Source organism: Ciconia boyciana, chromosome 1 (genome assembly GCF_034638445.1).
Source record: "Ciconia boyciana chromosome 1, ASM3463844v1, whole genome shotgun sequence".
Taxonomy (NCBI): Eukaryota; Metazoa; Chordata; class Aves; order Ciconiiformes; family Ciconiidae; genus Ciconia; species Ciconia boyciana.
In genome coordinates this window covers 51,951,696-51,977,514 of record NC_132934.1, presented here as the reverse complement: position 1 = coordinate 51,977,514, position 25,819 = coordinate 51,951,696, and the positions used below count along the sequence as shown (strand labels likewise).

Here is a 25,819-nt window from a genome sequence, read left to right as displayed (position 1 = left end):
GCTTGCTTCTTGACAACATATTATATATCTGGCATCCATTTTCATAAATGCCCAATGAATTTAAAATTAAATTACATTTGGGAAATCAATTTCTGGCTGTCTCAATAAATCACAAACATTCTAGCTGTAATGTCTGGATGGTGGAAAGGAGCTGGGTCTTATATGTGTCCCTAAGGCTCAGGAATTCTCTTACCAGCCTTGAACATTTTTCATGTGGCCATTATTTAGGAGAATAAATACATGACTGTGAGAAAGGTTAAAGGAAGGTGAAAAATTTTAAGCGGGATGTCACTAAAGGCACACATGGAGCAGGATAGATATGATAAGAGCAGCACATGGTAATTCAGTGATTTACCTGTTATGCGAGAGCCAAATCCCAATTCCAAATCAATACTTTGCAATGGATTAGCTAACATCCAGGAAGAGAGATTGAAGGCTGCCATCATTCAATAAGGGTATGAAGTGTGCTTAGTGAAAATCAGCTGAAATGTTGTCCATTAACACAGGGAACACACACACACACCAAAAAAAAAAAAAAAAGAGGAACTTTATCTATTCTGTGTTAAATCAGACACTGTAGATATAGCAGAGACATGGCAAATCTCTGTTATCACTAGAACAGGGTTTTGAAAGATAGATGCTATTTGGTGAAAGAGAAAGGAGTAGCACTGGGCATTAGAGGGATGGTAGGCTACCAAGATATAAAAATAGCATAAATAAATAAGAATTTTTGAGGATCAAAATCACTTTGGGAATGGCTGCTAGAAGCAGCCATTTAGGGCATAAAGAGAGTTGGTGACAAGGCCTCAGGCTGTGTCTGAATGAGTAATCGGCTCTGGAGTGAGGTTAAAAATATGCATGGCTGAGAGCCACCATTTCCCATTTACGTTGCTGCCCCTAGCCTTCCTGTGAGCAGCCCAGGATCAAAGTCTCCCCTGGATGCTTAGGAAAACCAGGATTTGGGATTATTTTTCAGTGCCTTGAATGGTAATACCCTGAGCCTCACCTAGACTTCATCCACCCGGACCACATGGACGAGACCTCCAGTGTGTGTGGAGGCATCGGGAGCTTGGGCTCTCCCCCTCTAGAGACTTACAGAGTCTGAGGAGCTCAGGTGAAAGCAGCCTGCAAATGCAGCTGAAGAGGTTACAGCAGGGATGGCGAGTCAGTCTGGTCTTGAGAGAAAATCCAACATCCACCTAACCAACAGACAGACATATACACAGAACTGGGTTTAGAAACTGAGTGTGAGAATACTGTAAGAGGATTCCAACGACATATCACTATGGGAGGGTTAGTTTGCCAACTATTGACTGAAGAAGAGACTGCTACTGTTAGAGATGGAGGTAGTAACTTGACAAAAATACAGTTATTTGAAAATTGTGAAAGTTGTCTTAAAAACGCCTAAGAGGGATGTGCAAATACGTGGAATCACTGTGCATGAACAGTTTTCATAAATAGTTTGATTAGGCAACAGTATTCCTCACTTTTGCAAGTTAGCAACACATTGGAATCATAAGAGAAGCCTGGTGAGTTTATTTTATCCGTATACTCTTTTTATGACCTTCTGAAAGCACCATGATAAAGTGACCCTGCAGAAAAATTGAATTGTGTCTCTTGGCCACATCCTGCTAACGCCATCCCAGCAGTCTCATTAGAAACAGCAAGAACTGGAAAGCACTACTGGAGGAGAACTGAGACAACCGGGGCCTATAGATTTCAAGTTTTAAACTGAAACACATTTTCTGTGATGACACAATTAGAAACACAGAAACAGATGTGCACCATTTTGATGCCGTCATGAAAACATCCTGACGCATAATGGATCCAAAACAAGAGGGGGGATCTGAAGTGCTCGTTCTTGTTTATCACGGCTAAGAAGCAGCACGAACGCCATGAACACATTCTGCAATCGCTGGCAGCACCATGCACCATCTTTCTGGGCAGGTTCTTATAAACCAAAAGCCAACCTGCTTGAGCATGGATGCAAAGAACGACATCAGCCCAGTCAGGGGGGAGTTTTCACCAGATGCCTCTTGCCCCAAACACAGGCAGCCTGTGCACAGCTGCCCAGTACATCCCGGGGAAGAGCTCAGGCAGAGCTCAGAACTCAGCTCAGGACAAGCAGAACTGCAAAGCAGCTAAAAAGAGCTGGCTGCATTTCAGAAACTTTAGAGTTAAAAGGACCAGTGTAAAGACACTTCAAGTTTACAAAATAGGACATCTGCAGGATGTGAGTTTACAACGTTTTGCCTATTTAAGGTTCTGTAATGAAACCCGAGACTGAAAAAGTACTCGATGGATGGGTAACAGGAGCCTGATAAGAGCTTTTTTTTATTCCGTGTGAGCTGCCTTGCAGAAGGTTCCACAAGCAATACGCACAGAGAGACGTGAAGGAGTTTCACCGGCTGAAATCCCCTGTAAAGTGTGTTTGACGGCCACGTCTCGGCACACAGAGCCCAGGCGGCGGCGAGGCCAGAAGTGGCCCCGGGCAGCACCTGCGAGCCCGCGGTGCTGCCGGGCGAGACCAGGGGTGCAGCGCTGTGCTTAGCCCGCGTGGGGAAACGCAGACAGAGGTCTTACGCTGCCCGAACAAGGACGATGCCACCGAAGACAAAACACGAGTGAAACGCAGGAAGGAAAATAAGGAAACCCACTGCGGGGAAGCCCGCGATCCCTCTTCTTCCCGGTTGGGTACAGACCCGCCTCAGGGAAAACAGGTGCCCTGCGGGCACAGGCCGGGGGCAGAAGCAGCTCCTCGGTGCCTCGGGAACCGGCTCCCAACACCCGCCCGCCCCGCCCGCCTCAGCCCCCCTACCAGGGCACCGGCCCCGCCGCTCCCCGCCCGCCTTCCTGCGCCCAGGCCCGCGGGACCGGCCCGCTCGGCCCGGCCGCGGGCCGGCGGCGGCGGCGGCGTACGGGGGAGGCCGGGGGAGGTGGGAGGAGACGTGGGAAGGACTTCGGTTGCCACTACAAATCTGGTGACAGACCCGCCGCCGGCACATGGCGATCGGCGCTTCCCGCCCCACGCTCGGCAGGTGGGTGCGGGGCGGCGGCCCGGCCCGGCCCGGCCCGGGGGTGTGGGTGGGTGATTGAGGTGGGTGCCTAGCGGCGCTCCCCCGCGGGCTCGACGCCGCTTGCTTCCCTGCGGGCCCCCCCGACGCCCGCTCCCCGCCCGTGGGCGGCCGGCCGCGGCTGAGGGGAGGCGGGCGCGGCGGGAGCGGGGATCCCCGCGGCGGGCGGGGGGGGCGTGGGGTGGGGGGGCGGCCTCCGCGCGGCGCTGACGTCGCCGAGGGGCCGCTCCGAGGAGGCTGCGGCTCGGGGCGCCCAAGATGGCGGCAGCGGCGGGTGACGGGTGCGTGCGGGGGCGGCCGGAGGGAGCGGGACGGCGGCTCTGCGACCCCGCCGCCCGGGGGCGGCCGGCGGGAGCCCCGCGGGGGGCAGGTGCCCGGCGGAGGGGAGCGGGGGGCGGCGGCACCCTTTCCCCCGGGGAGAGGCGGTAGCGGCGGCGCGGTGCCCGCAGAGGGGCACCAGAGGAGCGGGCGCTCGTTGCCGCGGGGGCGAGCCGGGCACGGCGTGGGGCCGGGGGAGCCGCCGGGGCGGGAGCGAGGGGGCTGCGGCCGTGCCGACGGCGCTGGCGGGGGAGCGGGGCCCCCGGGACCGTCCTCCGCCGCCGGCCGCGGACAGGAGGCGTCCTGCCGCCTCCCCGCCGCGCTCGGTGTGTGGCGGGGAGCCCGCCGGGCCCCTGCGTGGGGCCCGGTCCCTCACGCGTCCCGGAGGGGCGTCGAGGTGAGGGAGACCGGAGGGAGGAGGAGAAGGAGGAGAGGGTGGCGGTGAGCCGTGGGGCGGGCAGCCGGGCTGCCGCTCGGCTCTCGTACGTGCCGCTTGTCGTCGGCGAGCGGCGAAGAGTCGCGCCATGTCGCGGGGCGCTGGGAAGCGCTGGACCCCGAGCCGTGGGGGAACTTATCTGGAGTGTCTTTGCTTGCAAGGGCTGTCAGAACAGGAGCCAGGCGTTGTCCGAGGAGCTGTCAGAGCAGTCAGAGATGCCTGTTTTTCTAAATGGGAAGAGCTGTCAAGTGTAAATCCAGACTAGTAAGAAATGCTGTGTTTTTCATGCTTCTGTGGAAGTGCTTCAGGCTGAACTATTTGTTTACCTTGAACTCTCAACTGCAGGAAATGCGCCGTTATTTGCAATGAGAGACATTGAATGTAGTGCTGTACCGGTGTCTGGTGTCCTGGTGTAAATGGCTACTTTCAGGCAGCATACTGTATATATATACATTCCTTAGGTGGCGAAGAAAGAAGAGGAAAAAAGTTAAATCTGTATGGCTCCGAAGAAGGGAGGCTGGGGGGGGGTTCTTGTCAAAGGCTGTACTGTTAAAAATGGGAAATAATTTACAAAACTGCTTTTTGAAGTGCTGCTTTGATTTTTAAGTCTTACTGTTATGCCTGCAGGACTGTCGTGCAGGTTGAAGTTATGCACATCGATCTTTGGTTGGGTTGTTTTCTTTAAAAAAAAAGGAAAATTGTTTAAGAAAGCAGTAAAGCAGTACATCTGCATTCTAGTTAGCATACTTGTTATCTAAAACTTTCAGTTGTTAAGGTACCCATGATTCCTTTTTTTTCAGATACTAAACAGGTACTCTGAATCTGATGAAAATCAGTTGGTAAACTGTCATCTGATTTAAAAGCCAGAATATTAATGGCACACACGAGCCATTAATCGTTTTGTTACATTAAATTTGTGTGTCTGTGCATATGTATTAGTAAAACTATGTAGTGCATTTCTAGTCTAACGCTTGAGATAGACTGTTTGATTTTTTTCATTTATGTGCGAAGCAATTAATTACGAAAGTAGTGACTAAGGGAAAAAGATTTCCTTTTGTTTATATTTAGAGTTGCAATTTTAAAATTTATCAGCTGCGAAGATGAATCTTAATGTCTTGTTTACATGGAATACAAACGGAAGGAAAACATATATTTTATTGACTTCTAAGTTGTTGGTTTTTGACATCGAGTACTTTTCAGCTCATGAGTTACCCCAAAGTGTACATTTTGCCAGCCATTCTTTAGTGAAGCTAAAGAAACGGGCATGTCAATAAGGTTGAAATACGGTTCAATTAAAAAAAAAAATCCTATTCTTTTATCTTTATGTCTTGCTTGTGAAACTTTGGTGCAAGAAAAGACTTTTGCCTAGTTCTCTTTTCCTAGACAACTTAATGCTTTCAGCTTTCAGTAGTGCTATTCTGTATGTTAGTACTTGTTATTTTGCTTACTACTTCAGCTCAGGTCTGTGCTAAGAACACAGGGGGGCTTGATCTCTGAAGTGCTGATCAACTAATTCACAGTTTCTTTGTGTGTGTGCACAGAACTGAACCTCGGGAGAGAGGAATGCAGAAACTAGCGCTGAATAACTTTCTTTAGGGAATTTTAACGTCGTAGCATTTGCTTGTACTATTTTATTCCAGCTGCAGCTTCCTAGTAGGCGTGGGAATGAGTATGCAGTATTTTTTAGGTTTCTTCCACCATTATCTGTCACTTCACTCCTGTTTTTCCCTGAGCTATTCTGTCTTGCCACGTCTTGGTTCTAAGGTAAAGTTTTTAAATTTTGTGACTTGGTGTAGTCTCAGTACTTCAGTGCTCCACATCTTAAAACCTTCATGCTGTCAGTGTGCTGCCTGACATTCAGCTGAACTTTCTTGGTCTCAGTTTTGTACTTTCAGCTTTTTCACACTCTTTTCAGATATTTCTGTCTTTTCGACCAAACTCTGCATTTTGATTTCTTCACGTTTTCTTCACAGACAGACTTCTCCCATGCCAAGATGTTTCCTCCCCCTCCCCCCTTCCACCCCCATCTCCTTTCTCCACACATCGACGTAGGTGGGAAAATGTCATGCTGGCTTGGTTGCTGGTGGGGGAGCTGGGGCTTTAGGGTTTGCTCTTCGAGGCGCTGATCTTGCGCTTTCGTAGAATCGCCTTGCTTTTGCATGAAGAGCTTGATTGTGCAACCCTGGTTTACACAGTGGTCGTCCTGAAATCAGCGGACTGCTTTTGTCCTCGGTCCAATATCTGCTTACGTTGTAGCTGTAAGTAGTTTCACTCTTGCTGATGTTTTTAAAATGGAGAAAACCGAATTTTCTGACCGTATAATATTAAAAAGAAGGAAAAAATAAGGCACAGTGTTTGCACCGTGACTTTAACAAAACCAGAAAGGGTCGACCTGTCAGATGACTGACTGACAGCATTGCTGTATGTGACAGCCCTGTGGGAAGGCAGGGTTTACTGTTATTTTCTGGCCTGCTGGAAAGGACCGTTACTAATATGTTATGCAGGAGAATCTATTTCTGTTAGCCCAAAAACACAAAGATGAGTCTTGTCTCTTAAAATCCTGTCTACCGTATTTAATTCTTGCAGCACACTTTACATAGATATTACTTTAATATTGCAGAAAGAATTAACATACATAGTCCAACTCTGAAATTTATGTGAATTTTATCAGTGTTAGAAAAGCTCAGTTTTGTTGGGAAAAACAGGTTGTCAGACTAGGAGAAGAGATGCGATAGCACTAGTGGTCTTATTTATAAAGACAGTATAAAAAGCAAACTTAGTATGCACAACTATTTGTAAAAGAATCTCATTAGCAGCCTGTGAATAGACTGCCTTTTAGAAGGAATGAAAATTATGGATGCTAGCAAGCTGAAAAAGTTCAGCAAGCCATTATTTTTGTGATCTGTTGACCACAGCGCACATGGGATCTCAACCTCTGGTCATACACTATGGCTGGTACTTAATCTGGGAATTACTGAACGGGTACCCAGAGGTCACTGCGCCTGAAATTCCTTGGTGTGGTTTGTATGGACTGGAGACAACTCTTAAATAAATTGAATGATGATGATTAATATGGGCGTGTAAAACTGTGTTCACTTTATTAGTTTCACTACAGCTGGCTCAACCTTTTTTGTATTACAGGATGAGACCTACACAACACATCCAATGCTGGATGCTGGCTGTGGACTTAGAGAGTTATTATAGCTCTGATGCTGGTGTCTGTATTGTAACACTTTAAAAGGCACTAGCCGTGGGCCAGTTAACCAAAGTCATTTTTTGTTAAAACTTTTAACTACAGTTTTTATCTAAGTACCAGATGAAAAGTAAAGCTTCTTTCCTATCCAGCTGCAACTTTTTACCCGTTTCCCTTCCTTAGCGGTGTCATGTCATTGTATGTTAGGGTTCCCTCAATCTAATGCTTATTCTAGCCTAGACATCTGTTCTAAATTGAGTAACCTATTCTTGTGTATTTCAGAACTGTAAAAATGGAGAAATACTAGCATGTTCAAGGATAATAGCTGGAACATAATCTTTTGGGTTCTTTCCAGAGTTGTCTAAATCACTCAGTATTTTTATTGCATGGTTTGCTTATCTGTAAAACGTAGAATCCTGGACCTTGATATTGCACAGTCTAGGCCAGGTCTACAGCATGCATGCATTTGTAATGGCATAACTTGTCTCTCTTGGCATAGCCTGGATATTTGACAAACCCTTGGTACTCCTCAGATGAATTAACCGTTTAATCTGGCAAGTACTGTGCATAATGATGCTGGTGCTGTGTGCTATGTAGCACTTCCAGTCAGTGACATCATGGGCATGAACACCCCAGATCAAATGTAATCACTTCCTGACACATTGTTTGTCTCTAGATGATCTCTCTCAACTAGAGATGGTCGAAAGAAAGATGGTAAAAGCTTAAAGAAAGAATGAATCACTGTCTCTTTAATTTTTGTTAGTCAGAGCCTGCCTGTTTGTTTTAGGTAAATGCACCTTATAGGAGAAAGCAAATACATCAGCTTTGAACAAATACATGCTACCACATAAACTTATTAAAGAATGTAAGCCAACACTAGCCAAATTTTTAAATTATTTTTTTGAAGACATGGATTAGAAAGATCTGTTCAAAATGCAGTTTTTCTATGAAGTTTGCAGCAACTGAGGTAGATATCTGATGGTATTTCTGACTTACGAAGAAATCAAGTTCTGCTTTTCCAGGTCACACTTTTTCTTTCAGAGGTGTTAGGATGACATGTTAAAATGTACTTATTGAAGATACATTATTGTAGAAAGCACTGGTATAATGGGCTTGCCTGAGCACAAAGGAGCAGTGATTTAATTAAAGGTGCGGTTTAATTAAGGGTTTGAATTGCATAAAGCCTCATTTATCTGAACTGTTGGCACTGTGTAAACATAATAAATTTAAGTGAACTTTGCACTTCTGCACCTGTATGCTTAGGAATAGAAATAATAGGAGCATTTTAGAATCACAGAGTCACGGAATGGTTTGGGTTGGGAGGGACCTTCAAAGGTCATCTAGTCCAAGCCCCCTGCCACGGGCAGGGACATCTTCAACTAGATCAGGTTGTTCAAAGCCCCATCCAGCCTGACCACGAACACTTCCAATGATGGGGCATCCACAGCTTCTCTGGCAACCTGTCCCATTTTGAGTTATGTTTGTATCCAAACTCTGTAACTGTCTTAACTAAATCAGTGCTCCTTTGAAAAAAACAGGCCCAAGCTAAAGTGTAGCTAGTATACCTCAGGCCTGAGCCAGAAGGTACTGGGAATATAAACAGTGGTATTCTGTCGAACTGCTGTTCATGATGTTGATTGTGGCTCCACAATCACATGACTGCCTGCCTTTGTATGTTTGGTGGGACTTGGTTGGATGGAGATCATGATCTTAACCTCAAGTATGAGTTTGGTATACTGACACCTGTAAAAGTGATACAGTTGGGTATTTATGAACTGTGACTTATAACTTTTTTTTTTTAAGTTGCAGATTGAAATATCATGGACAGAAAATAGTTTGGATGATGTGTTTTGCCAGCGTATCTCTGCAATTTCAGTTTTAACAATGGATAAGTGTAAGCACATAGGACGTCTGCGACTGGCCCAAGATCACTCCATTCTCAATCCTCAGAAATGGCATTGCGTGGACTGCAATACTACCGAATCTGTGTGGGCGTGCCTCAGCTGCTCACACGTGGCGTGTGGAAGATACATTGAAGAACATGCACTAAAGCACTTTCAGGAAAGCAGTCACCCAGTGGCACTGGAAGTAAATGAGCTGTATGTTTTCTGTTATCTCTGCGATGATTATGTTCTTAATGATAACGCAACTGGTGATTTAAAACTGTTGCGAAGTACATTAAGTGCAATCAAGAGTCAAAACTATGAGTGTACTACTCGAAGTGGGAGGACTTTGCGTTCTATGGGTACAAGTGATGATTCTTACCTTTCACATGGTGGTGCCCAAGCCTTGCTTCGGAATGAAGATCGCATGTTTACAGCTCTCTGGCACCGACGGCGTGCGCTCCTGGGCAAAATATTCAGATCATGGCTTGAGTTGACACCTACTGGAAAAAAGATTTTGGAAGAAGAAAGGCGTCGGGAAGAAGCAGAGGAAAGAAGGGACAAAGCTAGGAAGAGAAGACAAGAACGAAAGCGTGAGTTGAAAGCAGAGATGGAAAAGATGCCTCCAAGAAAGAGCAGTCGTTTACAAAATCAGATTAGAATGTCCTCAGAAACAGCACCCTGCCTGCAAAAAACGTCACAGAACATGGAATCTGTGTCAGAGTTGAAAAAAACGTATACCTCAGATGAAGTAAGATTGAAAAAAATAAGTGACTCTCCAATTAAACGAAGGCCCACGGTGACTCCTGGGGTAACAGGACTAAGAAACCTGGGAAATACATGCTATATGAATTCTATCCTGCAGGTATTAAGTCACTTACTTATTTTTCGAGAATGCTTTTTAAAGCTTGATCTCAACCAAACTCAGGAACTGCTGGCAACAGCAAGCAATGGTAAAACCAGATCTTCAACTAAACACCTGTCAATAGCTGCCTCAACATTACATGTGAATGAGAACCAAGAGAAAGTAAAGGGATCGTCTTCTGTGAGGCGGCCTAGCTTATCCTCTGGATTAAGTGGAGGAGCATCAAAAAGCAGAAATATGGAACTTATTCAGCCCAGGGAGCCCAGTTCAAAGCATATTTCTCTCTGTCATGAGCTGCATACTCTGTTCCAAGTTATGTGGTCTGGTAAATGGGCGCTGGTGTCTCCTTTTGCCATGCTTCATTCTGTGTGGAGACTAATTCCAGCCTTCAGAGGATATGCCCAACAAGATGCTCAGGAATTTCTCTGTGAACTTTTGGATAAAGTGCAGCAGGAACTGGAGACTACAGGGACCAGATACCCAGCTCTCATCCCTGCTTCTCAAAGAAAACTTATAAAACAGGTTTTGAATGTGGTTAACAACATTTTTCATGGACAGCTATTAAGTCAGGTATGTTTTATAATTTTTTTTTAAGGTGTGTAATGATTTGTAGTTATGGATTTATACTGGTCAGTGGTGGGCATACTTCAAAGGTTAATACATTTATAACTACCGAGGAGGGATGGGGAGGATATAATACTCACAATTTCAGAGGGAAGGTCATTTGAGTACTCCTAAAACTTTCAATAGAAGAGTCACCTGATAAACATAAAAGTGTTAAATTTGGTACTTTAAAGCACACCTTTGCAACTACTGAGAAATATCTGACTTTGCTGTTAAGCACAAACTAATTTGCAGGAATAAAGAATTTACAATTTTAAGCATCTAGCATATCACTATAGTGATACTAGATAAAAGATGTTAAGGAAGGTGTTAATCTCATTGAAGTGGAAACTGATTAGGTAATGGATGCCAAGCAGGGAACTATTTCAGTAAATAGCTTGAATTTGAGATTCATTACTACAGAGTAATTGCCTGTCATGATGCTATGTACAGGAATACTACTTTTCTGTTACAACAGAAAGATATAGAAGGTTCCGTCAACACAGGAACCAAATTTGTGGCGTGGAGGCAGCCGTTGTTTTCCTTTTTTCTGCCTGACTACTCTCCTTTTTTCTTCTTCTCTGCTTCCTCTTAAGTACTTCGATGTGTCCACTTACTATTATGCATATCCCCATATACATATCCACATAATAATATATTATGTGTGTGTGTACAAACGTCTGAGACCTGACTGAACAAATAAATGCTGGGTTCTGTTGAATTAATCTAAAAACCAACCACATTGCAGCAGGAACAGAGGTTGAGAAAGTCTTGGCTCCCTGGAATTGGTCTTTAGTATGCATGCACATGTTACTGAGGGAGTGCAGAAGCATTTAATGGATATGTTGTGTAAAGGAGTAGAGGTTTAACACAAATTAACAAAAATGTGTTCTGATTGTTCTGACTATTTGATTGATGGTTTAATGTTCTAGTATGGGAAGCTAGAAATCCAAGTGTTTTTTGACTAAAGTAGGATTGTTTACTGCTATGATATCTTTAAACTTTATAATAAGATAACAGGACTTTTAAAATTAGGATTGTTTGCAGCATATGTTAGCTTTTAGGTCATCTTAGGTTTTGCGTAACTGCTAGAAACTGTTGTATCTACTAATAAAACCAGATCATCCTCTACCTTCCGTTTGGCCCAGTGTAAGAACATTTCTGTTGGCATACTTCCTTTCCTCGGGGTAGTCAATGTATCTTGTGTCAGGGTTGTGCTAATATAAGTGTCTAGTATATTATGTAATTAAAGCTTTCTATTTAAAAATCACATTCCTCTCCAAAATAGTAACTTTGTTAGTAAAACAAAGTAATCACTTAAGTATACTGAGAATACATGGTTGCATTCCAAGCCTTGTAACAGGACTCATTGTTTGGAAGAATTTTCAAGACTCTGAAGGCACTAAGCATTGTTTCAGCAGTACCACTTCTTTTACATGTTTTTAGCTTTGTTATGTGAAGAGGCTTGTGGCTAGAAGCCCTCCCACCTTCCTGAAACCAGGGAGGGGAATAGTGAGAATTCACTCAAGTGTCATTGAGTAAGACTGAAAGGGAATTAAACAGTTTTGAGCTATCCTGTGACTTCTGTGACTACAACACACAGCTCTTTTACTGCTGCTGGTCAACGTCTGTGTACAAAATACAGCCTTGATGAACTTCAGAGTGCCTCAAGTGAGAGGAGCAAAGAAAAGAGTATTGAGGCTGTTACCTGTAGTAATTTCTCCTTGGCTCATTAGGCAGTCCTAAAGGCAGTGTCCAACACTTTACCTCCTAATGTTCCCTTTGTCTTCTGCCACTCCTTTGTTCCAGTTTAGTCTTCACTAGCACTTTTGAACATGATAAATATTAAAAGCAAAAGGTAACTCCTGAAAATTTACATTTCCTCCTTGATAAAATTTCTTCAGGTCATCTTAATGATGCAGACCCTGGTGTTTGCACATGGAAGGATGAGCTTTAAAAACTCTATTAGGCAGTTACTTTCCTCAGTAAGAGTCGTGCATCATGATTTCGCTAGGCGTTTGTCAGAAATGGCACAAACTGCTATAATGAAGTTAAAAAGACATGAAAACATCCATGCAGGGCTGAAGAAAAATATGCAAGATTTCTTGCTATATCACCACATCTTTGACAATGTTAGCTCTTAAAAGCAAGAAGTGTATGCTTTGTCCTTGTATGCTTAACTTTACCTCAAGCTGTAACAGTATTACAATTTCTCTCTAGAAGATAGTTGGAGCCATAGCCTGCTGCATTAATTGAAAATAGGATGGGATTTTAGTCTAGAGTATTTTATAAACTACATCTTAATTCAGTGAAGTAAGGGGAACTGAGAAGCTTGTTTCTGTGCAGCAGTTGCCTTCTGGTTTAGGATCACTAAAAAGTTACTATATTTACTATCCCTTTGTACTAAAAATATTAGTTAAAGATATTTGATTCTGTGAGATACTCAAGTGCAGTAAAGTCAATCTTCTTGACCTTCAAACCTCAGGAATACTATGAACTACTCTTGATACAGTACACAGAAGATCACTTACAATGCAGATAAGCTGTATGTTTACTTAGGTTTCACATTACTTTCACATGTGCAATAAAACATTTTCCCCTCTTCTTCTAGCTGTTCTGTTTTAACTTGAAGGGACGTCATAATCCTGAGTTTGCCATCAGTCTCTTGCTATTGAAATGGCTGCCTGGTTCAGCACTGCAACAGAATTTAGAATGTAAGATTAAGAAAGGAGAAAATTGTGTGTGTGAGATTTTATGCAGATTACTTTGTGATAACTAGCAAAAGCTTTAGGTGATGTCAAAACAATTGCACCTTTTGTATGAGTTAGTTGTTTCTGTTTTATGTTCTCAGCTGATTTAAAGTAAGTCTTCCTCATCTACTACTTGAAATCTTTTAGTATTTTATGGAATACTAAACTAGGTAATGAGTAACTCCGGGAATAGCATGAGTGCATTGCCTCTTCTTTTTTTTTTTTATTCCAGTATCCTTTTTAGGATTACAGCCTCTTACTCTGCAGTACAGACTGTGAAACTTCAATACCCGATACATCTAAGGGAAGTAAAGATAGGATATAGAGCTACAAACCCCTTCCTCTCTTACAAACCCCTTTCTCTGTATTCTTTCCTTTGTCACAGGCTAGTCTTCCTCCAGTGACTGCCTGGAGAAAGTTGTGCTATAGCACTTACTGGGTGAAGGAGTCTGTGTCTTGTAAACCTATGCTTTCAGAGGCAGATCTACTGGAACAGTGGCTCATCCCTCTCAGCCCAATTGGACTGTAAGCAGATGCCAGTATGTCTATTAAAATCCCAGTTGTTTTCAGTCCCTCAGTGCTTGTACTCTTGTGGAAGGTACCCACTGTCTTCTGTCCTCGATCCTTCAGTGGGAAAGGAGGAAATACTGCAGTATGAAGTTATGTGCCAGTGGTAAACTGACTCATACTGATCCACAGACCTTTGAAGTACACTTCAAGAGCTCAAGTAGGTTAGCTACCGTCTGTCTCTAGTGTTTTGGCTTGTATTTTTTAAAACGGTCCCAGCTAAATAGCACAGTATGCAACAATTTTTAAAGTATCTTTATTTCCAACTTTGTCCATATTAAGCAAGGAAGTGGGCAGGTCTATTTTTAAAAATCCAGAAATTGAAATAGCAGATTTTAGCTTCCAAAGTAAATTTATATTTTCAGCACTGCTTTGGGAAAATTGTGTCCCACGTGTCCACAGAAATCATACTAGCAGAAACTCTGGTGTGTGTAGTTATACCAGTATTAAAATTTTTGTCAGGATGATTTATACCAGGGGTAAGGGAGACAGGGAAACTAGTATGAAGTATTTGTGAAAGCTGATCTAGATAATCTAGCTGATCTCGGAAGCTAGCCTAGCAGATCTAGGAAATTTGCAGATATTTATGCTGGCAAAATCTTATGTGTAGACACAGCTTTTACCCCTTGAACTTCAGCTTTTTAACTAAATTGGTTTACCCTCCTGATAACGTTGAGTACACAGGTTTTGATTGCTTGAAAGTTAGAGGGCCATTTTGGATCGTATTTTTGAAGATTTTAATATTCACAAAAAGTCTGAGTCAAGACTACCAAGACATCAAAAATGGTGAAAGAATAGAAATGTGTTTCTGATACAGCTGATTTGGAGGCACTCTTGACATTGGAGTATAGCACATACAGATCCCAAATGAATTGCCCAATGTAACTGTCCCCCAGTTTAACCCATATAGTACGAAGCTTTCTGGAAGTAAGAAGCAGTAGTTACTAAGGAAAAGACATACTGGATGTTTGATATATCTTGTGCTTTTTGGCCACTACGTTGGTAAAACTTCTACCACTGTGTTGGCAAAGCTTTAAAAACGTCCTAAAGTTAAAAATAAGCCTCTTGTCATGAGAATTACCAGGAAAAAAATGCCTTTTCTGTAAGCCAGACAGGATGATTCTAAATATTTTTACCTACTCTTAAATAATGCCAAAATAATAATTCAGATTATTGAATTTCTTAGTATTATTAATTTTGTGTGTGAAGAGATGTAAAGGTATATTTGAGTCTAATAATAACAAAATAACTTGTCAAAATAGTCACTAAAGATCAAATTATTATTTTAGAAAACTTTTTTGTTACCAAACATTGTGTGTCTTCCCTCAGTTGCTCGGCTTTCATTCTTCATTTTTATGATAACTTCCTGACAGTTAACGTGCACTTGTGCGCATGCACATACACACATGCGTGCACACACAGAATTGTTGAGGGTGGAAAGGACCTCTGGAAATGATCTTGTCCCACTCTGCTCAAAACAGGGTCAACTAGAACAGGTTGCTCAGGGCTGTGTGCAGTCAGGTTTTCAACAGCACCAAGCACGGAGACACCACAACCTCTCATGGCAGCCTGCGTCAGTGCTAGACCATCCTCACAGTAGAAACAGTTTCTTCTTATGTCTAAACAGAACCTCCTGTGTTTCAGTCTGTGCCTGTTTCCTCTTGTCCTGTCACTGGCACCACTGCGAAGAACCTGGCTCAGTCTTCTCTACTCCCCCCCCATCAGGTGTATATACACAAGGATAAAACCCACCCTGACCTTCCCTCCTCCAGGCTGAACACTCCCAGCTCTCTCAGCCTCTCCTTGTATGTCAGATGCTCCAAGCCCTTTCATCATCAGTCTGAAGTCCCAGTAAGTCTGTATCTTGTACTGGGAAATGCAGCCCTGGACCCAGCACTTCAGCCGTGTCCCACCAGGGCTGAGGAGAGGGGAGGGATCCCCTCCCTCGACCTGCTGGCGATGCTCTGCCTAATGCAGCCCCGGAGGCTGTTGGCCCGCTTTGCCACAAGAGCACGTTGGTGGCTCATGGTCAGCTTGTCCCCCAGTCCCTTCTGTGGGGAGCTGCTTCCCAGCCTGTACTGGTGCCTGGGGTCATTCCTGCCCAGGCGCAGGACGTGGCATTTCCCTTTGTTGAGCTGCATGAGGTTCCTGTTGGCCCACTTCCCCAGCCTGTCCAGCTCCCTCTGGGTGGCAGCAAGACCCTCTGGTCTATCAGCCACTCTGCCTAGGTTTGTGTCATCTGCAAACTTGCCAGGAGTTTAAAAGAATTGGCTCCAGTATCGACCCCTGGGGTACACCACTAGTGGTTAGGCTCCAGCAACATTTCATGTCGCTGACCACAACCCACTGAACCTGGCAGGTCATTCAGTTTTCAGTCCACCTTGCTGTCCATTTATCTAGCCTGTGCTTCATTTTTTTCTGTGAGAATGTTACGGGATACAGTGTTGAAAGCCTCACTGAAGTCAAGATAAACAATATCCACTGTTTTCCACTCATCCACTGGTTATCTGTACCATTCATCTCATTGTAGGAAGAGGGCTATCAGGTTGGTCAAGCATGATTTTCCCATCATAAATCCATGGTGGCTGCTCCCAATCATCATCTTATTCTTAATACCTTTGGAAATGGTTTCCAGGTTTTGCTCCATCAGCCTTTCCAGAGATCAAGGTGATGCTGTCTGGCTTGTAGTTCCCCAGATCCTCCTCCTTGAAGACAGGAGTGTCACTTGCTTTCTTCCTGTCCTCTCCTGATTGCCATGACCTTGCCAGGACCTTTCAAAGATGAAGAATGGCCTTGCAACATCATCAGCCAGCTCCCTCTATTCTTACAGTTTAATCAGGGATGACTTCTAATTCAAGGCAGGTGGAAGGAGAAGGGCAATCAGTACTTTTTGTGGCTAAAAAAGACCCAGTAAGGGAGGGGGAAAAATAAGGTTTGTGCTGATTTATGTGAAAGCTTCCTAATTCAAGGAAGAAAATTAATTTTGAATTGTGAATGTAGTGTTTTACTGAACTGGCGCATGTTGCAAAGCAGTAAGTAGTTGTTGATGATTTCTTTATAGAGTGCTGTTGAGTAAATTCAAATTTAATGTAAGTGATCAAAGAAATACCTAGCCAATATAATTTTAGCATCTTTTTGGAGTGGTGAGGAACCCTTTAGAAACTATTTGGAGTGGGTTTTGAAAGTCTCTTGTGAGGATTCCAGAGCTTTTGAATCTGGTGCCTTAGGTAAAAGCTCTTTGCCTAGATTTCTGTTGCAGCAACACCAAACATAGCAGTGACAGTGAAGAGCAATGGCTATGCCGATTTAGTAATGAGTTTCCTCTACAGCAAAGTTGTGATTATTTACCATTTCTTCTTTGGACAAACCTATCTTGGGCTGTGAGGTTTTTTTCCCAATAATTCACCATTTATTATAGCAATGCCTAGTAAGAACTAGCTTTTGGTATCTCTAGGCATACAAAAAAAAACCCCAAACGGTTTGATTATTTCCTGATCATGTTTAAGATGGAATCTGAGCAAAATGCCTCCCCCCGGCCCTGCTCAGCATGGCAGAATAACAGTATGCAGTGCTCAGAGAAATGACTATGCCAAGACCCAGCAAGTGAAGTAGGTTCTAACCAACATAGTATATAAACTGTGTTTAAAGTTTGAAAAGGCAGTGCCTCTCCTTGCAAGTCTTGCGCCATTTACTTGCTCAACTGGCGCATTTCAGGACAGACTGTCTGAGAGAAGGGGAAATGTGCAATCTTTGGGTTGTTTGAAGCCCTGCAGTTTTGGGTAGTATGCTGTGAGTTAAAGTTTGGGGAAGGACGCTGAGGGTGACTCGTGCAGTGCTGGGTATTAAGTCTCCCACTGAATAGACTATTAAAAACTATGAGAACTTCAGGTAGGTCATAGGAGGATTTGCACTTAAACCAATCCATGACGTCTGTACTGATTTCTATATTCCGATATTAGTCTCTGTGCTTTTATGTGTAGCCGGAATCACAAAATGGTTGTCAAGTTGCTTTCCGACTAGACAAAGGTGACGTTTTAAGTTAATCTATAGGAGGCCATTGAATCACTGACCACGGTTCGCTGTGGTTATGCTTATGTTATTCTTTTAAATAGATACAGATCATTTTGATGATGCTGTATGCTCATCACTACAAAGTTCAGGTTTTTTTATAACAAGAAATACAGTGTGTTCTGCCATGTGGAATTCCATATTATAGCAGTATCCTAGAAATCCCCTTCTACTTTTATTACTTCACTGTGGAAAAATTCAATTACTACTCTTTGTATATATGTCTCATATAGTGAAAAATTCAGTAGTGAAAGCACAGAAATGGGACTGGCCATCTTGCTGTTCTTAAAAACCAAAAAAGAATTTGAGCAGAGATGGTAACAGTTGTCTTTCTCCCATGCAAGTGCAGGGTACATAGGCAAAACAGCTGATGATGGAGTTGGCTTCTTCTGCAGCAATATATTAACTATTCTCTTTGGCTGCATTTAGGCTGAATGCCATGCGGGGCAGTGGCTGTCCATCAAATTATTGTGGACACAATGATGCTTGTCTGAGTGGCCTCCATGCTTAGCTTGAATCAAGCAATTTGATCGAGCTCTTTTCAGCCTGGCCTTTGGCCCATGATTGAATACTGAGCTTTAACCAAACAATTGTATATAGTACCCCTGTTTCAAGGCATGAGAGTGTGGTCAGGGCAGAACATAAGGTAGAGTTTTCAGACTAGCTAAAACCAGTAATTTAGTTTCTTTGCTCTAATGTAAACTTCTCAGGTACCTTTGTTATACATGACAGCATTCAGGCTCCTTAAAATAGCAATTATGGAATATAATGAGGAGGTGAAATCAAACTCTGAATTTGTAAAATATAGTCATAAAAAGATACACATCACTAACCAGATTGCTAGAGCAGACTCACTTCCCTATTACTGTCGTGCATACTCATACCATAAACAGTTACATTGGACAAATACATAAAGTTTTTGCCAGCTCTTTGAGTTCACGTCTGGGAGGTTTTTGTTTTGTTTTGTTTTTTATAAAAACCTCACATCTTGTTCAACTTTTGAGCAGTTTATACAATTTCAGTGCTTTTCATGAAAAAAGAAAATCTAGGTTGTACTGTGCGAATGGTAGTGGAGTGCAAGATAAAAGAGTCCCGTTTAGGACAGAGAGAGAAGTGATGGGAGTGTTGTGAAGCCCGTGCTGATGGACAGGCCAGTGCAGATGGATTCCACAGAAGGGTAGGGATCCTCCTACTTGTTGAGTAATCCAATTTGTAAGCTCAGGCCTGGCTAAGAAAAATAATTCCAGCCTTTGTTCCAGCCCTGACTTACCTCTCATTTACCATTTAGTGAGAGTGTGTACAGGAGCAGTTAGCGCACTGCGGCCGATATGATTGGGTGTATGCTTATCCAAATACATCAGGTTACTTGGCTGTTGGCAAGTACGCAGATAACTCTGAAGAGTTTAACTCTGCTGCAGCGTCGTGGTGAGGAGGAGTGTCTTGCATTTGAGGAAATAAGTGCAGCTCTGTATCGGTACAGGATTTTGTCAACACAAATCAGCTTTGCTCACAGTTGCATGACGAGATGAGAAGCAGCACTATGGCATCAGTTAATCTTTTTTTGTTTTTTTGAGAGGCAAAAACTGGAAGCTGGATCGATTGTTTTTTTTTCTTTGGGATAGTACTTATTAACTAGTTGGGAAAGAGGATTGTAAAATAACTTAGATTGTTAACATTACACAATAAATTTAACTTGTTAAAATTATCTGTACTGAGTTCATGTATGTACTTCATCCTGAGCCCGTTAATCTTCAGTGTGCATTCACGTGCAACAAATTCTTAAGTAACTTGTCAATTAAATAAACTTTTGGCCCGACAAAATCACCCATTTGTACAGCAGAAATCTATTAGTCATTCTGTGTTTATGCTGGAGTTAGCTTGAACTGTGGCCAAACATATAATTTTGTCTCCAAGTCCAGATTCCAGCTCTGAATTACTAATAGTTTGTGGCTTTGAAACTTTGCCAGATGTTAGCACTTCAAAAGAAGCTCCTGTCAGTGTAAATTAAAACAGAAGATTCTCCTCTTTTCTGCCATGTAAGTTCGAAGTTTTGTTTTCTAAGAACAAGGCAGTGGCATTTTCTTCTTAGAACTAACAGCTTTCAGCTTTCAGCTGACAGCTTTCCTAACTCCACTGCTAAACATGTATGCTGGTACACAAATACACATGCACATTAGGTAGCTAATGCACAGATCATGTATAAGCTGTTGTAGCTAATGAATGCATTAAATAATTACTCACAAGACCACCAGGGAGGAAGTAGCATAAGGTGACAGATCTGTCCTTATATAAACGGTCATGAAATAACAGACAAAGCAGGGTGAGTAATTACATAACGGCAAATCTTCAGAGGAAAATAAAGGAGCTCTTGAACAAAACTGAGGGTATTTTTACACTTGTGTAGGCTTACTAACCTAACTGAAGAGAACGACACTGAATTTATGTAGGACAGGAACACAAAGGCATGCCTGTGAAATAACAATATTTGGATCCCTCATCATTCCTTTATTACTACATCTTTGTATTAGTTGTTCCAGACAACTTGTGGTATTTTCATAAATAGAAAGCATACTTACAGAGATTTAATTTGGCAATTATTTACCTTTGTGGTGCAAGCCTAAGGAGATATTTGATATTCCATTTACTGTAAAACATGAATGGTGGTGTCTCATCACACCTGGCTGTTATTCTGAGCTGATAAATAACAGTATCTTAACAGTCGGTCCAATGAAAATTTTGAGTTCCTTTAATTTTTTTGGTGGGAAAGTTTAATTGTTGGGGAAGGGGGTAGGAACATGTTGAATGCTTATGGAAGTTCTATGAAAGCTATCTATCTGAGTCCAATTAAAATTCAACTTATTTTCCGAATACATCTTTTCTAGAGCAGTGAGGTTAGAGCCGCTTCAGTTAGTGATCAACTGCAACTTATAAGCCCATAAATACATTAACAGTAGAAAATTCAGATAATTACTGTTCAGGATTGTATTGTACTTTGTTGCATTCAGCATACCAAGGTGAACATATCTTCAGTTTCACACACACACTTGATATTTACTGGTATTTCTTTACAGCCTTTATGAACTAGGCTTGTTACAGCCTAAATGGAGTTCCACTACTGCATAGGTTCAGCTGCTAATAGAAGTTACTCATCTGCATGGATCATGGAAGGGTGGAGATCCTTTGGAGGAAGACTCAAATGATGTGACGCTCTTCTATAAACAGCTTGAGCTGGCTTCTAGAAGACTGCATTGCAAATCAACACCTAATGTGTTGCCATTCCAGCGTAGAAGAGCTACTGCTTTTAACTTACTTTCCAAAATATTGAATGTTATCATAAATTAATTGTCCCCTGCTGTATTATCTGCATTTTCCAGGTTGACTCATTTCACTTCTTGACACTTTATTTATGTTGTCTTACTGCTTGTCCTTTCCCTAGTGTGACGATGGATCTACTTACTGAAAGAAGAAATAAATTATTTTTACCTGTTAATTTTTCTTTGAAGAAGTGTGCTTCCTAATCCAGGCTTCCCTGGAAGACTTACAAAGTAAGAAGGATATGACTTTAAAATCCCCAGCTGTTTTTTTTTTTAATTAACCTAAACTATAGTTTCTCTCTTTCATGTAAATTTTCCTTTTGGAGTGTTTCTTTTTGGAGAAAAGACTCCCGAGACTCCACCAGCTGCTTTCCTCTTGGACAGTCCCAGACAGACCATTTTGACACTGCTTTTGTTTCTCAGTATAACATAAGAACACATACCTATTTGTGATATCAGTATTGGACATGTTACTTCAGAGAAAAGAAATTAGGTGTATCATTTCATTTGTTAAATGACCATGTCTTGTCTTTGGTTGCATCAGTTATCTATCTCTAGGGAAATTTTTTTTTTTTTTTTTTGGAGAGCTATGTTATGGTACGCTTTTAGCAAAGTAAGTTTTTGAGTATAAGCAACTGGTGAAATATTGTTTTACAGGTTACATGTCTTGCCTGTGACAATAAATCAAATACCATAGAACCTTTCTGGGACCTGTCCCTGGAGTTTCCTGAGAGGTATCACTGCAACGGCAAGGAGATGTCGACTCAGTATCCATGTCTGCTGACAGAAATGCTGGCCAAGTTTACAGAAACTGAAGCTTTGGAAGGAAAGATATATGCATGTGATCAGTGCAACAGTGAGTAAAGGCAGTATGTACTCATGCATATGTTCTCTGTGTAAAATATAAAGTAAACTGACTGTGAAAGCATGGAAGGAAAATACTAGAAGTCTTAAAAGTATGTTGCAAACGAAGTCCTGGTGCGGTCACTTGATAGCTATTACTTACCATCTAGAAGATGGAACTGTTCAAAGGATGTTTTAAAGTGTGATGCTTCTCTTAGATAAAGTCTGATCACACACCAATGGGGATTCTGATACTCCCAGCTGAAGAACCCATCAGCTTTTTAAATTAAGGTGACTAACCTAAGTGACCACAAGTATTTTATACTTGCATCATAAAATAATCCTTGCAAAATGGCTCTCAGAGTGTATCCTTTTTAAGGAGGCATATACAGTGGCTATTTAGGTCCACATAAATTTGGTGGATAAATCTTAAACTGAAATACAAGGCTGTTATCAAGATTTGTATTGTGTAACTGTGTGTTTGGCCTCAGCAAAACGGAGGAAGTTTTCTTCTAAACCAGTTATACTCACAGAAGCTCAGAAGCAGCTTATGGTGTGTCGACTACCTCAGGTTCTCAGATTACACCTTAAACGGTTTAGGTAAGTAGTACCACCACAAACAGTGTTGCAAACTGACCAGTTCAGTCCTGCTCTTCCATTGTTTGGGATCAATGTTTTTCAGCATCAGTTTCATTTCCCTTTACTAGTATGATGAGAAATAGTTATTAGGAACTTCTTTTTCTTGTTTAATTTAAACATCAATAAGATAGCTGTAAGGAGAGAATTGACCTTTTTGATTCCAACTACTTGCTACTTTAATACCAAAATTACTTCATCCTTCTTTTCAGTCAAAGCCTACTAACCTTGCTGTGAACTCTGTTGGTAAAAATTAATCTTGTGTTATCTTCAGGTAGAGTAAATGCTCATATTCACTATGTACAAACTGAGATTGTATTCAGTGGAAGTCCCACATAACCTTCAAATAACCAAATACATTAATGCATTAGCCTGAGAGTAAGGAAGTGGAGACTGCATCTCTGTGAACTCTTAGTCCACACATTAGTACAGAGTCTGTCCCGAATACAAAGGAAGCTGAAAATGAGATAGAATAAATGAGAAATACCAATGAGATATAATACGTGGGAAGTACTTCCCACTAACCATTACACAGATCTTAAGATGGATATTTCAGAAGATGAGAATAGTAGGTACCATAGACATTTTAAAAGGCTTTGAAATAAAGGAGAAGCGAAAGAGGAAGCCTAGAAAGAAGTGTGCAAATTAGCATTTATTTTGTGCACAAAGACAACAGTGAAGACAACTTACGTTAAAACATAATTCAGAATGCCGTGTTCTTTCTTTGAAAACAATGTCAGTTTTCATTTGACTTAACTTTCCAGGTGGTCAGGACGCAATCATCGTGAGAAGATTGGCGTACATGTTAATTTTGATCAAATGCTGAACATGGAGCCTTACTGCTGCAGAGAATCCCTCAAGTCCCTCCTACCTGACTGCTTTATCTATGACTTGTCTGCTGTGGTAATGCATCACGGGAAAGGATTTGGCTCAGGGCACTACACTGCCTACTGCTACAATTCAGAAGGAGGTAGGGACCAGCTGTGAACTAAGGAGTGGGGGAGAAAGGGGTGTTTGTAATTCTAAACTAAGCTTGCTTACTTCGAAGCTTACTGTCTTTTCTCAAACGTAAAAGGGAGTCACTTGTAGCTGAACTGCCTGGAATGAGAATTGCAGTTCTGTAGACCAAAACAATCCAATTTTTGTATTGGCTTGTTAAACGTGTTCTGGCTATAAACAGTCATAAATCTGAGGAAGCTAAGCTGGGCTTTTAAAATGTAGAGGCAAATATACTAGATCAATTGAAACAGTATACTGTTTCTACACAACTTGTTAAATGGGACTCACTAATTAATTATTAAATACAATGCAATTACCTCAAATCAGTGTCCTGATGACTTTTTTGGGTGTATTTCTTCACTGCAGGATTTTGGGTACACTGCAATGATTCGAAACTCAACATGTGCACTATGGAAGAAGTATGCAAGGCTCAAGCTTACATTTTGTTTTACAGCCAACGACTTACTCAGGCAAATGGACATGGTAAAATACCATGTCCTAGCACAGCTGAAAGTCAGCAGCACACAGAATTAGCTGACTGTTCCATGGACAACGGTAGCAGCAGCTAATCCAAAGCCAGTTAACTGTGTGTATGGTAAAAGTTTGAATTGTCATAACTATATATTTTTAAATGAAATTTAAGTACAATATTGTACTTTTTTACTTTGAATCTGTGTACAATGTTTATATACTTTTGTATTAGTGAAAGTACTCCTTACGATTGTTAGTAAAAGTTTTTATTGACAGTAAGTAACTTTCTAAGTACCTAGAATTTCAATACAGCTATTTTTTTAAGAAAAAGATTGCTATTTGCATTTAACTCTTACCTCAGGCTGTTTTTTTAAGCTGGTTTTGTATTTTGATAATCTTTTTGAATTGGTTTAGAAAAATGACTTTCAATGGGCAACTGGTTAATTTTTCTATCTATGCTTGTGTACATTTTATAGTATAGTTCTAATGATATCACGATTCTTACTGTCTGCAGGAATTGCTACTAGGTCTTAGAATATTAACATTCACCAGCAAGGAATGTTTTACATGTCAAATAGTAACGGAACTTTTTGTAGGAAACTTTCTGTATATTCTTTATGACTGAAGTGAAATTATTTTACAAGCTTCAAAGGAGCCTTCAGGGGAGCTACACTAAAGATACATTGATAGAATTTCTTAATCTGAAATTAAGGAAATGGAGCTTGTACTTATGTAAGTATGTAAGAGAAGCATTTAATAGCACAAGAATGTATCATCTTGACCAACACTTCCATGTTTTAGCCTTAAGAAGTCTAACAACTTAAAACTCACGTGCCAAATTCAAAATACCAACTTGGACAGCAAGGGACTTTTTATTCCAATAACTTAAAAAGCTTTCTTTAAAAAACCCAACAACAAAACCACACTCACCCACCCCACTGTCGTTGCTAGCACCCCCTTTCTTGCGTTGGACAAGCTTGTTTTAAATTGTAGCAAGCATTGTCTGTTTCGGTAATCTCTAATACAAACCACAGAAAAGAAGCTGTAAAATTTGTATGAAAGCATTTTCAATCTGACTGGTTCCATTAGCTACAACTGCTGTACCTTCTCCACGGTCCTACCACTAGCATTAACAGAACTGTGCATTGAGGAGAATCTAACAAGCAGGAATTATCAGTCGTTCTCCATGTATGGTAGTTAATGCCAAGTAAATTTTAATTGTGAAGTTGTTTTGCATAAGTCCTATGCAAATTGTTACCTCATCTGCAAAATTTATACCTCAATAAAATGCCTTGATGTGGACAGAAAGCCATGTGTGTACTGGAATTAGTTCCTACAGTAGCATTACAATTTTTTTTTTTATTGTTTTTAAACTTTATCTAATGTGGGTTACGGCATTATCTATAAGACTGCTGCGGCCATCTGTCACTGATTTAACAGCTGGTTTTATTCATGACTTTCCCTACCATTTCTATCTATGTTTCTGAAAGATGCCATATTATAGTGAGCACATAATGGCCTCAGATCTCAAACTTTCTTCACCTTGTGCTCATCCTAAATAAGGGTGCAAAAGCAGTTTGGTCCTTTTCTTTTTAAGCCAAGGGCCACCTACTGAAGTGAGATGATCTGACAAATCTACTCATTATGGCTGTGCAGTCTTTCAAATACTGTCCTTCTCTGCTGTCCTTTCTGGTGAGGAAATGAATGTAGTTTAAAAGCTTCTTTCTACTGATAGGTAGTTCAGGGGAAGAGAAAGGAAGGGGAAAGTTGTGCTAATTGCCTTTCAGAATTCTGATACT

General features: G+C 41.6%; 1 protein-coding gene across 6 annotated transcripts; it reads left to right on the top strand.

Moving 5' to 3' along the window:
- The first annotated feature begins 2,929 nt into the window (after positions 1–2,929).
- Positions 2,930–25,317, top strand: USP44 (ubiquitin specific peptidase 44). 6 transcript variants are annotated; one of them, XM_072865635.1, is made up of 6 exons: positions 2,930–3,038; positions 8,825–10,339; positions 21,729–21,927; positions 22,406–22,514; positions 23,315–23,520; positions 23,916–25,317. In XM_072865635.1, the coding sequence occupies exons 2-6, from the start codon at positions 8,906–8,908 to the stop codon at positions 24,116–24,118; spliced, it is 2,151 nt and encodes a 716-aa protein (XP_072721736.1). In that variant the 5' UTR covers positions 2,930–3,038; positions 8,825–8,905; the 3' UTR covers positions 24,119–25,317. The 6 variants fall into 6 exon arrangements, with proteins under 6 accessions (XP_072721736.1, XP_072721719.1, XP_072721703.1 ...); XM_072865618.1 differs by having other exon boundaries at positions 2,959–3,038; positions 8,831–10,339; XM_072865602.1 differs by lacking the exon at positions 2,930–3,038 and adding an exon at positions 3,261–3,355.
- Positions 25,318–25,819: the final 502 nt, after the last annotated feature.

Bases quoted from the DNA above. Each gene is read 5' to 3' on its own strand.
- USP44 (XM_072865593.1), top strand. From the start codon at position 4,060: ATGGGAAGAGCTGTCAAGTGTAAATCCAGACTA. The intron at 10,340-21,728 runs GTATGTTTTATA...ATTGTTTTACAG, and splicing joins ATGGACAGCTATTAAGTCAG to GTTACATGTCTTGCCTGTGA. The intron at 23,521-23,915 runs GTAGGGACCAGC...TCTTCACTGCAG, and splicing joins CTGCTACAATTCAGAAGGAG to GATTTTGGGTACACTGCAAT.